This window comes from Lagopus leucura, unplaced genomic scaffold, assembly GCF_019238085.1.
Source record: "Lagopus leucura isolate 7727_CA_CO unplaced genomic scaffold, USGS_WTPT01 Super-Scaffold_100029, whole genome shotgun sequence".
NCBI lineage: Eukaryota > Metazoa > Chordata > Aves > Galliformes > Phasianidae > Lagopus > Lagopus leucura.
Window position 1 is genome coordinate 62,141 of NW_024962280.1, and position 15,202 is coordinate 77,342.

At 40.5% G+C, this 15,202-nt stretch overlaps 1 protein-coding gene across 1 annotated transcript in view; it reads right to left on the reverse strand.

Moving 5' to 3' along the window:
* WWTR1 (WW domain containing transcription regulator 1) overlaps positions 1-15,202 on the reverse strand; it is a 45,564-nt gene that overhangs the window by 12,221 nt on the left and 18,141 nt on the right. Inside the window, exon 2 of the mRNA XM_042881176.1 lies at positions 13,362-13,498. Within this exon, the coding sequence (XP_042737110.1) occupies positions 13,362-13,498 (137 nt within the window). The remainder of the gene's footprint in view (positions 1-13,361; positions 13,499-15,202) is intronic.

A 15,202-nucleotide genomic window follows, 5' to 3' on the forward strand; every position in this document is an offset into this window, starting at 1 on the left:
ATCCAAGCTAAAAGAAGCCCTGCAGTAACGTAACCTTTTCACTCACTTAGAGTATGTGTGGTCCACAGACAGCTGTATCCATACAAATGACATCATGCTTCCTCATGAAACCAGGGTATTGACTGTTACCACCTCTTCCACGCTCAGCTGCTTGCTCCTGCCCACACGTTATCCTTTTACTGGGCTGGCCAACGCATTTCTGTAGCTGCATAACAAACTAAAAATTGCCTGGGGCTAGAAAGGTATTTTCTAGTTAGACAAGTTCCTAACAAAAGTCACTGGGTAGCTGTGAAAATGTTTATGCTCATTGAAAACCGGAGAGCAGATGGGAGAAATAAACCAGTTGCAGGGAAGAGGAATGACTGACAAAGCCAGAACTGATTAGTGACTTTTCAGTGGCAAATCTCTGAAGGACAGCAAACTGCAGTGCCAAGAAGGAAGGGCAGGAATGAGAGCTGGGTGCAGGAATCAAACTACGTTTGTAATGGAAAGCTTTGAACCGCAGTGAGTCTAGTCTTATTCTAGACCCACATATTATTAAAATAATTAAGAAATATTGTAAGTGCAATTATATGAACTATATCAGTGTAAATCTGGTGTTAAATTTCCAGTGCCATAAACACTTAGGCAGAAATTTAACTCTCATCACAAGCGTAAACATGTTTAGATTTTTGGCACGTCAATGGTTGGTTGACTGACAGGACAGCCACACTCAGAATCCAGGCTGGCTGAGGGATTACCACAATACAGTCATCTTACATACAAAAATTGTTTTCATCTAAGCAGCGCGTACAAATGACAGAACCAGGCAAAGTTATGCGAAGACGAATAGCCTGTATGGTGAGCCAGGGGTAGAGCCTGAGTAGTAACATCACTTGCCATAGCTATCTACTGCCTCTGCTTTATAAAACTGGCCCTTTATCAGTGGATCTGCACTCATGTGGGTAACAGCTGAAACTATAGAATCAAGAAGGCAAAGAACAAGATGATAAGTATACTCTGAGAAATATTTCTCCCAGAGTTATGGTCCCCAGTAACTCTCAAAGTCATTTTCTCTCATGGGGACAGACAGAACGTTTCCATCCAGTCAACCCTAACTCAGTAACTTCCTTTCCTTTCAAGCAATGCTATCCACTATTACACACAATCAAGGGATTACAGGAAGCTCAGTACAATGAGTAAAGCATTCCTACACCAGACATCAGGAGTGTAGAAATTAAACTATACCGAATTACCTAAAGTCAAGTGTGCCACGTGTGATCACATTTCCAAGAAACAACAAGAATCTCACTCTACCTCCAAGAAAAGTGACTTATGTCACCTGGATTTTTCAGTGAAGAAGATACACAGAAGGCAAAAGAGTAAGTAAAAGCCATCCTCAGCCAAGTCCACCTGGATTACTTGGTTCTCCTTCTATCTCCTCCTTCTATCAGTACCTTTCTCCTCAGAGGTATGTAGGTCTAAAAACTCTGGACACAGGTCCAGAGAGAAACAGCTCTGTACAAAACTGCTACTAATTGGAATGGAATTGGGTAATAGGAACAAATTCAACTGTTGTCATTTGAACCTCCTGACACTGTATTTTCCTCCATCATACCAACAAAAAAAAAAAAAAGAGAGAGAGAGAGATTCATTTATTCAGCTTCAATATCAGACAGCTACCTTTACAGCAAGTACTCTTAGGCTTCAGTTCCACGAAAGGCACTGCACATTGTTATGTGTTAAATTTTAGGGCTTTTCTTTATCAGCAGTTTAAGCACTGTGGAATGTGGAATGTGTCCTCAGCAAAACAGCTTGTCCCAATGGTCTTCCAAACTTCTGCACTGAGGAAAGCACTGCTCATCCCCTTCCTGGGGGATACTGTGGGCCATCTCAGATGGAACACAGCATCTCCAGTTTGAAGCAATTGCACAGCGTAAATCATGAGGGCAAAGCCATGATGTGCTTGGAAGCTGAGGTTCTCGCTCCTGTCCCTCACCATATGTAGGCACCTTACAGCCAATGCAACTTTCCTAAGCATGGTTCTTGGCCCACCTTAGATGCACTGGGTACTCACAAACTCCAGCTGCTCTCTGCACTAGCAGCATGTCATGTTTCCCAACCCACGCAGTTCACAGAATCACAGGATTGTAGAGGTTGGAAGGGACCTCCAGAGATCATCGAGTCCAACCCCCTGCCAAAGCAGTTCCCTGCACCAGGTCGCACAAGTAGGTGTCCAGGTGGATCTTCAACATCTCCAGAGAAGGAGACTCCATGACCTCCCTGGGCAGCCTGTTCCAGCGCTCCGTCACCTCACTGTAAAGAAGTTCTTGCGCATGTTTGTGCGGAACTTCCTATGCTGCAGTTTCCGGCCGTTTCCCCTCGTCCTGTCTCCACTCACCACTGAAAAGAGTCCGGCCTCGCCATTCTGCCCCCCACACCTCAGATACTGATAGACCTGGATCAGGTCCCCTCTCAGTCTTCTTTTCTCAAGGCTGAACAGACCCAGTTCACTCAGCCTTTCTCCATAGGGGAGATGCTCCAGGCCCCTCACCATCATTGTGGCCCTGCGCTGGACTCTTTCCAAGAGATCCCTGTCTGTTTTGTACTGGGGAGCCCAGAACTGGACGCAGTGCTGCAGATGAGGCCTTACCAGGGCAGGGCAGAGTAGAGGGGGAGGATCACCTCCCTCGACCTGCTGGCCACGCTCTTTTTAATGCACCCCAGGATGCCCTTGGCCCTCTTGGCCACAAGGGCACACTGCTGGCTCATGGCCAACCTGTCGTCCACCAGGACACCCAGGTCCCTCTCCGCAGAGCTCCTCTCCAGCAGCTCATCCCTCAACCTGTACTGGTGCATGCAATTATTCCTCCCCAGCTGCAAGACTCTACACTTGCTTTTGTTAAACCTCATCCGGTTTTTTTCTGCCCAGCTCTCCAGCCTGTCCAGGTCTCACTGAATGGCAGCACAGCCTTCAGGCGTGTCAGCCAATCCTCCCAACTTCGTGTCATCAGCAAACTTGCTGAGGGTGGCCACCATCCCCTCATCAAGGTCACCGATGAAGATGTTGAACAAGACTGGACCCGGCACCGACCCCTGAGGAACACCGCTGGTTACAGGCCTCCAACCGGACTCTGCACCACCAACAACGACCCTCTGTGCTCTGCCAGTCAGCCAGTTCTCAACCCACCTCACTGTCCACTCATCTATCCCACACTTCCTCAGCTTTGTTATAAGGATGTCGTGGGAGACAGTATCAAAAGCCTTGCTGAAATCAAGGTAGACTACATCCACTGCTCTCCCCCCATCCACCCAGCATGTGACAGCATCATAGAAGGCTACCAGATTGGTCAAGCATGACCTCCCTCTGGTGAACCCACACTGACTACTCCTGATTACCTCCTTTTCTTCCAGTTGTCTGGAGATGGTATCCAGCACAAGCTGTTCCATCACCTTTCCAGGAACAGAGGTGAGACCGACTGGCCAGTAATTACCTGTATCTTCCTTCTTGCCCTTTTTGAAGACCAGAGTGACACTGGCTATCCTCCAGTCTTAAGGCAGCTCCCCATTCTCCAAGAGCTCTCAAAGATGACAGAGAGCAGTTCAGCAATCACCTCTGCCAGCTCCCTCAGCACCTGTGGATGCATCCCATCGGGTCCCATGGATTTATGAACATTGGTGTTGCCAAGGAGCTCTCCCTGCTATCCTTCTCATTGTCTCACACCAAACAGAGCTTGTGGCTGAGTGTGAACAGGCACAAGTGTGTTGTCGCATGATCGAGGTGTGACAGATACCAACATGTTCTCAGAATGCATGATTTCCAGAAACAGTGTTCTGCAGAATGTACTCCTGAGGAGACAGGGTATGAGAAAAACGTTCAATGGGCTGTTTCCTGCAGAAAGGCATTGCTGCTCAATGCTTTGCAAAGCCAGATCATATATATATGCACATACGTATATATATACATAGATTTCTCTTTGTGTACAGAGCCCAACACAGAAGATAAAGGTGAGTAAGCAGGAAAGATGTTATGATGTCACTGGAAAAAGTGTACTAAAATGACTGGAATAATATTGGGTATAATCTCCAGAAATAAAAGATGTACTGGATAAACTATAGAGACAATAGCTTATGGATAATCTTACGTACATTTAAGAGTCCCCGATTCAAGATAGAAAGCATTCACATAAAGCATGATCGTGGCTCTCAGGAAAGACTACTTTCAGAAAATGAAACAACTGAGAGCAAAATGTCTTCAAACAACAGTGAAAAATGTAACTGAGCCATTTAGGAAAATGATCAAAACAGTAATCACTTGCAGCACTGAACAAATATATTGGCTCCAGCTAAAGAAACTGCTTATTATGAGACAGGCAGTCTGAGAACGTTGTCTTATAGTCAAAAGAAAGACAGATTGTAAATTGTAAGATTGTAAGATACAACTGAAAGATTTACAATTGTAAATTGTAAAATTTGCAGATCGTACACAGTGGACAAAAGACTGTGAGAAACAGAACCACTTTGTATTTTTTGGTGACAGAAATACCCTTGGGCATCTTATTGTGTTGTATAAATGTAGTGGTGGTTGGTATCAGTCATTTTCAGTGGTTTGCTATTGCACAAGCAAGCACATTTACAGATTAAGCAACTCAAAGACATTCTATGTCCTCCTGACTTATCTAACACAAAAGTTCTTCCTGTTATGGTGCTATAAGTAGCATTCAGCACCGATATCCTCCATCGAGGTCAGGAGTGAAATCTAGTGAATTTTCAACATGCCAACTATATGGTTTTATTTGGGGTGTAGATTAATTTTTGTTCCTTCTCCAGATGAGTACTAGCCATGCCTAATAGGTATGGATTGCTGCTGTGCTATACTGAGGACTCTTTGGGTTTAGAAGCAACTTCGTTACCTGTAGGTGGTGCAAAGTCCACACTAGTAAATCCTTCCAGGCTGCATGGAGAGGACGCAAATGTATCTAAAGCATCTTTGCAACATGCTTCCAGATTCTGAAGTCCTGGAGAGTATAGGACAGACACACCAGTGTGTCATTTAACGCGGCTTCTCCAGAGGCACTTAAGTGCCATTTGATCCCCAAGAAAAGCCTTCCGGAACCCAGAGACTCCAGTGCAGAGCCACTCACTTCGTTCCGTGGCAGTGTGTTATCACTAGTTTTGAGAGGGCCAAACCAGCCCTGAGCTAGATCTTTGAACAATTTCAGATGTGGGGCTCTCTGCATGATGCTCCTAAGATAAAAAAAGACAGCTATACTGTGTGAATGCAGGCTGGCTTACACTAAAAACCACAGCTTCCTACATCAACACCTCTTATCTGTGAGAAGCTCTGACATGACAAAACCGAAGGGTATAAAGAAATATCCAGGTCAAAGAACATAGAAGTTTACCAGTGATATGTTGATGATGTTCTCGGGTTCTCGCAAACCTACTTGTATCTGGAATAACTGAAATAAAAGATGTGCAGCAAAGAAATGCAGTGATGTCACAAAGCCAGAGGCATTACAAAGAGGTACGGGCAGTACTAACACCAATACTCCAGCACCCTCAGTCTTCCTAAATAGCCCAGAAGTTCTACAGTTCATCAGAACTGCAGAAGTCAGGGTCACTGAACGACGCATCAGAAAACCTAATGTAGTAGGGTTACATACTTAAGCTGCAAATAGGAGCATTTGCCACTGAAGTTTTGACAGATAAAGAAAGTGCAAAAGGGACATCCTTTTGATTCTTTACAGAATCAATACCATTCAAATATGTGGTCACATTTATTTCCCAAGTAGTTGTGCCGCTAAAACCACTTCCTCCTTTCCTCTCTGAAGCTCCCCCACCTCCCTGGCCTCCTATTTTTTGTGCACATTATGTGTAGCACTGGGTAGGTCTTACCCTGCAAAGCTCTCTATTTGGGCAATAAACATAACCAGGCAGAATTCCAGACTCAGAAGATGTGCAGAAAAGAATGATCACAGTTATATTTATTACATGACCGAGAGTTTTCACTGCTTTTAACTTTATACTGCATGAGTTCTTCAAACAACAAAGAAAAATATCCTTGGAGATGACAGTAGGTTGCATTTCTGGAAGTTAAGCTACAATGGTATGCATGGGGAAAACAAGAAATTATAGTACCTTGCATATCTTTAAGTGGGTTTGGTATGAATGATACTGGCTAGATTTCAAATTAATAGGGAATCTTTAAGTACACTAGTTGGAATGGAAAGAATCCCAGCAATGGAAAGACCATCCACTGTGGTACACACGCAAGCTCATTCTGAGAAAAGTCTTTTACTTCACTGCTTTTCCTGAAATTAGCCCAAACTGTTACTTATTCTCTTTCATATTCTTAACTGAATCAGAGCTGAAATCCCGTACTGAAAAGTCCTGTAACATTTTCTTGTGTGTAGCTGCTAACTCTTTGTCTTGAATGAGCCCAGCCAAGTCAAAGGAAGATCTTGTTTCAACAGCTGTGAACAACCTTAATGGCACAACAACATTCTACAGATCTCTGTTCCATCTGATGCAATCTTGTGCCACATTATTTGCTACCTAATTGGCTTTGTTAATATCTGTTACTTTATATTTGAATTCTGAATTTATATTTGAATGCCATTAGTAACATAACAGAGTCTGAGTCAAAAAAGAAAAACTCACAGTTGTGGTTCCAACTAGACTGAATACCGACTCCATCTAATAAATCAGCTGTGCTCTAGGAGCTCCGTTCAGCCTGTGTTCAGACTCAGAAACTCTGCACTGTATCCAAGAGGCTAACTAAGGTCTTCAGAAAGCTTGAATTCCCTAGGCAGGGTTTGGCACTCCCAGAGGAACATATCTCAGTTCTGCAAACAAAGGAAAAATCTAAAAGGCTCAACTCCGTCACTATAAAGGAGATTGGTTTTAACATCACAGATGAAAAGTAGTCACTATTCTAGCAGACTGATTCAAGGTGCCCTTGAATTCAGTTCCCTTGGGAGAAACAAATTTGTTTTGCAAAATGAACTGAGTCTCTTCAATAAACAGCTGTTACACAATTTTCCAGCTCATATGAAAGCGAATAAAAATGTAGAAATAAGTTCCAAACATGAAGTGTGTGGCCACAGTTTCATTGCAGTCCATGGAATTGCAACAGTTTACTTCACATCTCAATTAATTCTACATAATTGTCTTTTTCCAGTTAGATGAAACATGAGACAATTCTTTGCTTGTTTTCATGTAAATTACTGAAGATATTCTAGTGAACTACTTTCTCTGTGGCAGACCTTCCTGTTATACACTAAGTTCTGGGTACATACTAAGTAAGGATTATTTTGAGGGCAAAGCAATCTGCAAGTTGCAGAAGCCAAAACATGCAAATTTAAATTGTTTCTGACATACGTGTTGAACTGATTGTACCAAGTTTTATTATTTTAGTTTCAAAAGAGTCTAGATGCAGTTCTGGACCTTTTTCCCTACTTTGTTTATGGGCAATCCAGAGCCTAACTCACATCAGCTGCCAGCACCAGGTGTCACGCAACACAACTTGATGAAAAACACATGTCTATAAAGGCTAAAAAAAAAGAAGAAAAAAAAAAAGAAAGAACACAGCTATATTACAGTTTTAACTTAGTCACGACATGGTGAGGAAAAAAGGACTGAGCAACCCTCCTTTTCTCTCTCTCCTTATGCCAACAAAGAACTGCTTGTTTTGCTTATTTCCCAGAAACAGTGTTAGCCTTCCAACAAGGTCAGCAAAAAATGCTGCTTTTCATTTCTGGTGCATTTTGTTCCAAAAATCTGTAAAGTATTAAACCAAAAAGTTGTACTATCCCAGTACAGAGAGTCTTTTATACAGATTTCTGGGCTGAAAATAGCCATACGGAAATTTCTCAACAGTTTCAACTGTTACGTTTTGTGATACACACATGTAACTAATTTTTTAACCTTCAAGCTTAAAAAAAATGCAGGTGCTCCACTAAATCTAGGATTTAGCAGGAAATTATTTAGAAGATTGCAAATTTACTCTGTAGGAACTTAAGCACTTCTTTTTAAACAATATTTCAACAAGTAAGAACAAATAACAGAGGAGGCCGCTTTATGGGGGAGACACCATTAATATTAATGACCAATTACTAATGGCCATTACTGTTTAAAATATCATTACATTACTTCTGCTTTCAATTGTTTTGCATAATCTTCAGCCCTTGCATTCCGCCTCCAGTCTTACATTTTTGGCACATGTCTGGATTATTAACCTTGAAAGGAAGTGCTTACAACGACAGAAACTTCTTTGTATTGAAATTTTAAAAAATGAGAGACTTTGAAAAAGCACCAAAAACTCTTTAAAACACACCACCCTTTGTCATTTCACATTTACTAGATGGCTGGGTGCTGGTATAAGGATGTGTATCCTTTGAGACATCTGCATTTATTTTATCTCATATTGAACTTAATTCCCATTCATCTCTACAGCTGCCAGCCTGTCTTCCAAACACAAGTAAGTACTCAATTTGAAATGCGCACAATAAATTACTTGTTGGAGATTTTAAATACAAATAACAGAAAAATACTATTTTCCAGAGCTGTATTGTAAAACCATCATTCCAACAGAACTCAGAAGTCCTCTAAAACTGTTTCAGCTCTTCTGTAAGTGCTATTTCATTAACCAGAAGCAGTTGCCAAAACTATTCACATTGACCATACCCAAATTCAGGACATCCAGTAATTAAAAATGACCTGAAACATGAAGCCTTTCCACTTGGCAGGTGGTGAGTGGGCACGGGCTACACAGGAGGAAAAATGTGTTCCTCCCTACATATATTTGTAGCCAAATCTCCAGGCAATGAAAACCAAGCCTTGCAAAATCCAGACCATTTAATGTACGCCTGTTATCACTGCAATACATACTGCCTGTTTTCAAACACCTTGGGAGTTTCTTATCTCCAGATCACTTTGACAGAGTAACCAAAACTGTTTTATCACTTTCAAACAATAGTAACTACACTTCTTTTATCCTGGCAGGATATGGAAACCTTGGTTCATGTGTTTATTGATTTAAACAGGAATACTGCATTGTTTTATTGGCTGGATTTCCTGGCTGATTTCAAAAAGAAAGCAGATGCAAAGTGCCATAACTCCCACCTGTCTTCAGACTCAGTTAAATTACCTTGAGCAATGCAGATAAATGCTGCATTTTTAAGTTCATGGACAAATCTCTATGACAGAAATGGGTATCAGTGTTAAGAGGCAAAAAAGCAAATGAACCAACAACACCACCACCAAAACACGCGACGTGATCTCCTCACACTGGTGACTGCTGTTAAGGCAGACCAGTTTCCTTAACTTGGACTTGGGCATTTCCAGAGAGCAGTTCTGCCACATCACTCAGCCAGCAGTTTGGCCATTAGTTTGGCTGCACTGCAACTGCTCCTTCCTTCCTTTCACTCGCAGGAAGTCCACGGAGCTTGGTCTTCCTAATTCAGGAATCTATATCTGATGCCTACAGTAAGACTGCACAGATATCCTTCCTTCCATGTGGGGTCTTTAGATCTACTGCACTAATTTAGCTGACTGGTAGTATGCAAGCAGAATTTTATCAATCAATCAAAAATTCTTTTCAAACCGGGCAGACCAGAGATCCATCCATAGACAGCACCAAAGTCAATGGCATCTATGAAGCACTTATGAAGAGGTGAAAAATACAGTGCATCCGATTGTCTTCATTTAGAGGCCGATTATTTACCATGCGGCATTCCAACAATGAAACAGTTTAAGAACTGCTGTTAATTCAGTCCTTTCCTTAGGATATCTATCTACAAACTGCTTTAGAAAAAAAAAAAAGGCAAAATATTTAGAAAAATCAGACCAAGCAAGCCTGAATATTTGCTAATGAATGCTTGCAACAGTGAGCTTTCAGTATGAGACAGATTTCCCCTTCCATTCATGACACTTCACTTAATTTAGTGGTCTTCTGTAAGCTAACACTAAAACCCACCTAGCATGTGTTTGTTTTATGCAAATTTATCAAGATACATCAAAGAAAGAAATGCCTTTGGATGCCTTTGTTATACAACACGTAATAAGCAGTGCTTTAAATGTTGGTGAGAAAACCAATACTTCTAATGCTATAAGCAAATCAGTATATATAGACAACACAAATCTAAACATAAATGCTATAAGGAAACCAGTGTATACAGACAACACAAATCCACAGTAAGAAGAGAAGGTAAAAAAGCAGGTTTTTCAAGGTACATCTATCAGTTTAACTTTGACTACACACATCTCTCAAGTCTAAACATATCAGGACGTGGTACCTCTTAAACATCATGTGCTTTTGATAGAATGTTTCTATGTGCCTTTAGACACTCACTAGCAAAGTTTGCTCGCAGAAGTTTATAAACCGAAGCAACAAGCTGTACAGAACACAGCGTATTTTCCGTCTCCTCATCAGAAGCACAGCAAGGAATACACATGTGTTACTAATTGGAAGAGCAGACCACTATGCAGACCTGGAATACTTAAATCCATTTCTTGCAGGTGGCACATCTTCAAAAGAAAAACTTTTAAAATTCCTACAGTTCCAAAAAATATGAAAGCAGAAGACAGACGCACAGACTTCAATTGCTAAAAAGTTATAAAATGACGGCCAGAAGAGTGATTTAGCTTATTATTCAGTTTCCATTTCTTCTCTGATGCTTGTAGGACATTGGCACGATCACTTCTGGCTAGAGGTCTCACCACTACACCAAAGAATTGCTCCATTCAGCGTCCGAGCAGACCCAAGAAGGCAACATTAGAAGTAACACTGTTGTTTCACAAAAGAGCAGGATGGTATCTCCCTTCCATTTGACCAGGATAATTTCAAAAGAGATACATTCACCTTACGCACTGGAAACCACATTCACATCTATTTTAAACAAACACATGAAGTATTCAGAAGCTACTGCATCCTGTTTAGATACATAAATACTTAATACAAACACATTAGAAATTACAAGACTGTGCTGATGTATATCTAATTAATTGTAATCTAAGGACATGGAGTGACAGGATGAAAGGAAATGTCTTTAAACTGGAAGAGGGTAGATTTAGACTAGATACCAGGAAGAAATTCTTTACTGTGAGGGTGCTGAGACACTGGAACAGGTTGCCCACAGAGGTTGTGGATGCCCCCTCCGTGGAATCATTCCAGGCCAGGCCGGATGAGGCTGTGAGAAACCCGGTCTAGTCAGCGGTGTCCCTGCCTACAGCAGGGAGTTGGAACTAGATGATCTTGAACATCCCTTCCAACACAAACCATTTCTATGATCCTATGATTCTATCTGATGCTGAATTTAATAACAATGCAGAAAGTGCTACTCCATTCTGCAACCAGACTTATGTTCCCAAAGGTGCATCACAGAATGCCTTTAGAAAACCACCAGCATGAGGAAAAATTCACCAAATCAGGTTGACAAAAAATTTTTCTTGACTAATTAAATACGGACATTGTGGTAACTTCTACACATCTGTAGGGAACTAATATTTAGGAAATTCTGTCACAGACCAGAACCATTGTGCTAAGCACTGCTTGAATACCCAACTGTTTAAATACTTTGTCAATAAATGTGAAGAATACTGAATGAAACACAGTCTCTATATGAGTGACAGATTTTGAAGTCTATGGACCTATTGGGCATCCCAAGTCCCTTCAAGAACAGACTTTTAATTATGTGTTAGCCTTTATTTCTAAACCTTTGTATCCTAAGATGTTCCTTCAATGTGCAAGTATTTCAGCACATGATATGCCTCTGATTAATCTTACTTCACTTCTATTGACAAACAGGGAAAAAAGCCTATTGGACACTGAATCCCGAATCATGGTACATCCTCTGTTTTTTAATTATAGAGAATTCAACAGATGTTAATATAAGCTGAGGAGCTGATGTGAAAAAAACAAAAAAAAACCAAACCCATCTCTGTGCTATTCTTACCTGTTGCTCATTTCAAAATTGGTCTCATCAGTGATTTGAAATAATACAAGCAGCCCAGCTGTTAACTTTACCATGTAGAGTGACACACTGCAGTAAGCTCTTGCCTGAAGGATTTTCCTCAGGTTTGTTCTGATGTCTGCTAAGGATACAATCTGTTGCTGTCTGCTGATTCACATAACATAACCAACAACGCCTCCGTACTGAACATATACAAGTAGGACAGTTGTTGAGAGAATGTAAGAATTTTGTTCTGTCATGACACTGTCCCACCCAGGTCATTCTACGGCTCTATGAACTAAAATTACTTACTGCAAGGGACAGCATAAGCATTTATTACTAATTCAATTCAGAAGTAAAAATTGATTCTGTATAATTGTTGTTGGTGACTACTGTCAGCCAAGTGATTACTATAGCTTTCTTGGAATGTAAGAGACAAAACTGATGAACCGACTGCACATGAATAACCATGAAATTATGAGACCAATTTACAAAAATGAACTCGAACACCAATCTAGTTCGTGTTTTTATGACTACTTATTTTACCCAGTTTTGTGACCTTGAGACTGTATACTGACCTATCTGTTCCTCATTTATTTGAAAGCCAGAGCAGTTAAAACTACTAGGATCTGAACTGCAGAGGCAAAACATAATAGAAAAAGTATCAGTCTTAATTATTTATTAAAAATGTTTGCTTCCATTTATATCTTTAATATTTTCAGAATTTCAAGGTTTTTTTCTTCTAAGATTCTGGCAAAATCAGAGGAACATAAGCTGCTGTTTAAAGTTAACCCTGAAGTGCTACAAACGAACACTAAAAAAACCCCACACGTTTGCAAGTTTTCAGTTAATTCATTCTTCAAAACTTGTTACTGTTTTGCTAGAAGTAGTTTCTATTAGAAAGCACTTCCTACCACAGAGCAAATCGCTGCAAAATAAATAATAGATAAATAAATAAACAAATGAGGGGGAAAGAAGGAAAAGCGGGAAAAAACAACCACCACTACCAACAGCTACTAGCTCTGATCTGAAGGAACACAGGAAAGCCTGCAGACAGATTATCTATGGTAGCATGTTGTGCAGTAAGCTTTGAAAATTATCTGGTGGAATTGTAGAGGCTTTATACCACCTCTGAATGAAAAAGTATAGGAAGGTTTCATTTTTCTCTGTTCATCATCAAAAACTTTTCACAGAAGATCAAAAATAAAATGCATGACCTGTTAGAACTTCAAACAGTGCAACTTCACTTACTGCCAATTCTACAGAAGGAAAAAATAAGAAAAGGAAGTAGAGAACATACTGTTTGGCTTGATGACGGAATCAGAACTACCCTTTTTGAAGCAAAAATACTTTGGGAAACATAGCAGTAAAAGATGGCCCTGCCCTCTTGTTCATATTTCCACCACAGAAATGAGATCCAGTACTCACCGAGATTTGGCTGAGACATTGCCATAGACCTCTGTGGTACTGGCGTGGAAGTAGCTGCGGGATGGTGGCTCATGTGATTCAGTGGTTGATTCATAGTTTTTCGAGGATCTTGCCATGTTGTAATTTTTTCTATGTGACTGAGAAAGTGAAGATAAAGCAAAAGTTTAACAGACAATTCCCACGTACGTTATGATATATGGTTAGGCATAAGACCATGAACGTCCTATTTGTGCTTCTAATCCCACACTTATTTCTCCTCCTTACCTCACACCAACCCATCTGAAATTATCTGTCATCTTGCCATTTCTTTAGCCCTTACATATTTTCCTCCCCCCACCATCCTGACACTTCACATGCTACTTCTGATTGAATTACTTTCACTCAAACAAAAGATGAATCCCATTATGACAGTGAAAATCTGTAACAGATACTCATCTTGTAGGCTACTTGACCGTTAAAAAGTTGTTCACCCTTTTCTTAACACTTCTTTCTACACATTCAAATACGGGGCCATTTTCCATGCACCAAAGGATGGTCATTTTGCCAAGTTTTGAAAATACGGGTGTTCCGCCAGAAAGCACTGTTTTGCTCCTTACCACTCCATGAAAACTTGTCTATATCTCCAAAAATATCAGATTATATTCTTGTTGCCAAGAGAGGCAGATGACATCAGTAGGACCAGTGTCTCTGCAAAGTTACCAGCTGTTTGTAATCAAGGTAGTCAGTGTATCAGCAGTGTATCCACCACTCTCCTGAGGTAAAGGCTGATGTATATATATATATATACATATACCACACCAAAATAACTAATACCCGAGATTGCTGCAACACATCTTTTGTCAGAGTAAAGAGATGAAGGGACTGTGTTTTTGCTACAATGGAAGGTTTTCACTGAAATGCATGAATTTAGACACTTATCAGAACAAGGATTTCAAGGCTGACCATGCAACTCCATTTGAAACAAGCAAAAGACAAAAAGAAAAGAAAAAAAAAAAAAAAAAAAAAAAAAGAGGTAGATGAAAGCAGGGGAGTGTCTGGTACCCAGCCTGTGACTCTGCTGAATGTGGCTCCATCTTGGGATGCCCTGCTTTCTGCCCCATCAGCCAGCCAGCATACCGATTGCTGGCTGGATGCAGAGAAGTTTTCCTCTGCTATTTTAAAGAGGAATGCCTTTAAGTGGAACATATAAAGAAGGGTAAAACTTCTAAAAGCTCCACGTCTGGAAAACCGTTCTGATCCACCTTTCATAAAAGCAATTCCTAACTTCCCCTTTACTGATCTCAGTCTCAAAACTTCTCCTTGCTACTTTAAGCTATCGTTGCATTGTCATTAAGGCTGTGACCACAACTTCAGACTTTGCTGACAGCCAGCACTACTTAACAAGTGAGTTTACATCTACTGCCACATTACCATGTCCAAACTCTTTACTGTCTACCTCTGATGTTACCAAAATAACGTGAATTACAAGCAGCAAAAATACCAAACATATCTACATTAAAGAAAACCAAAACAAAACAAAATCAGAACAAATTTTTAAAGAACAGAGAACAGCTGCATTGCCTGTATCAGTCTGTGACCATATCCTAATATTTTACATTTAACGTACACTTCCAAAAGTACAACTGAAGATCACATTTTCACTTCAGTGCTTGTCTACAACTCAGCCTCTAAGCAGCTGAGCGCTTTATTTTATCAAAGCTATGAGCGTATTTATTGTATGTAATCATTGCTATTTACAAGGAGATAATCCACCATTTTTTCTTGCTAGCACTGAATGATTTTATTCTTCTCTCACTGTAAAACTTAAGCACATTTGAGGCTTTTCTTCTTTTTATTGTTGT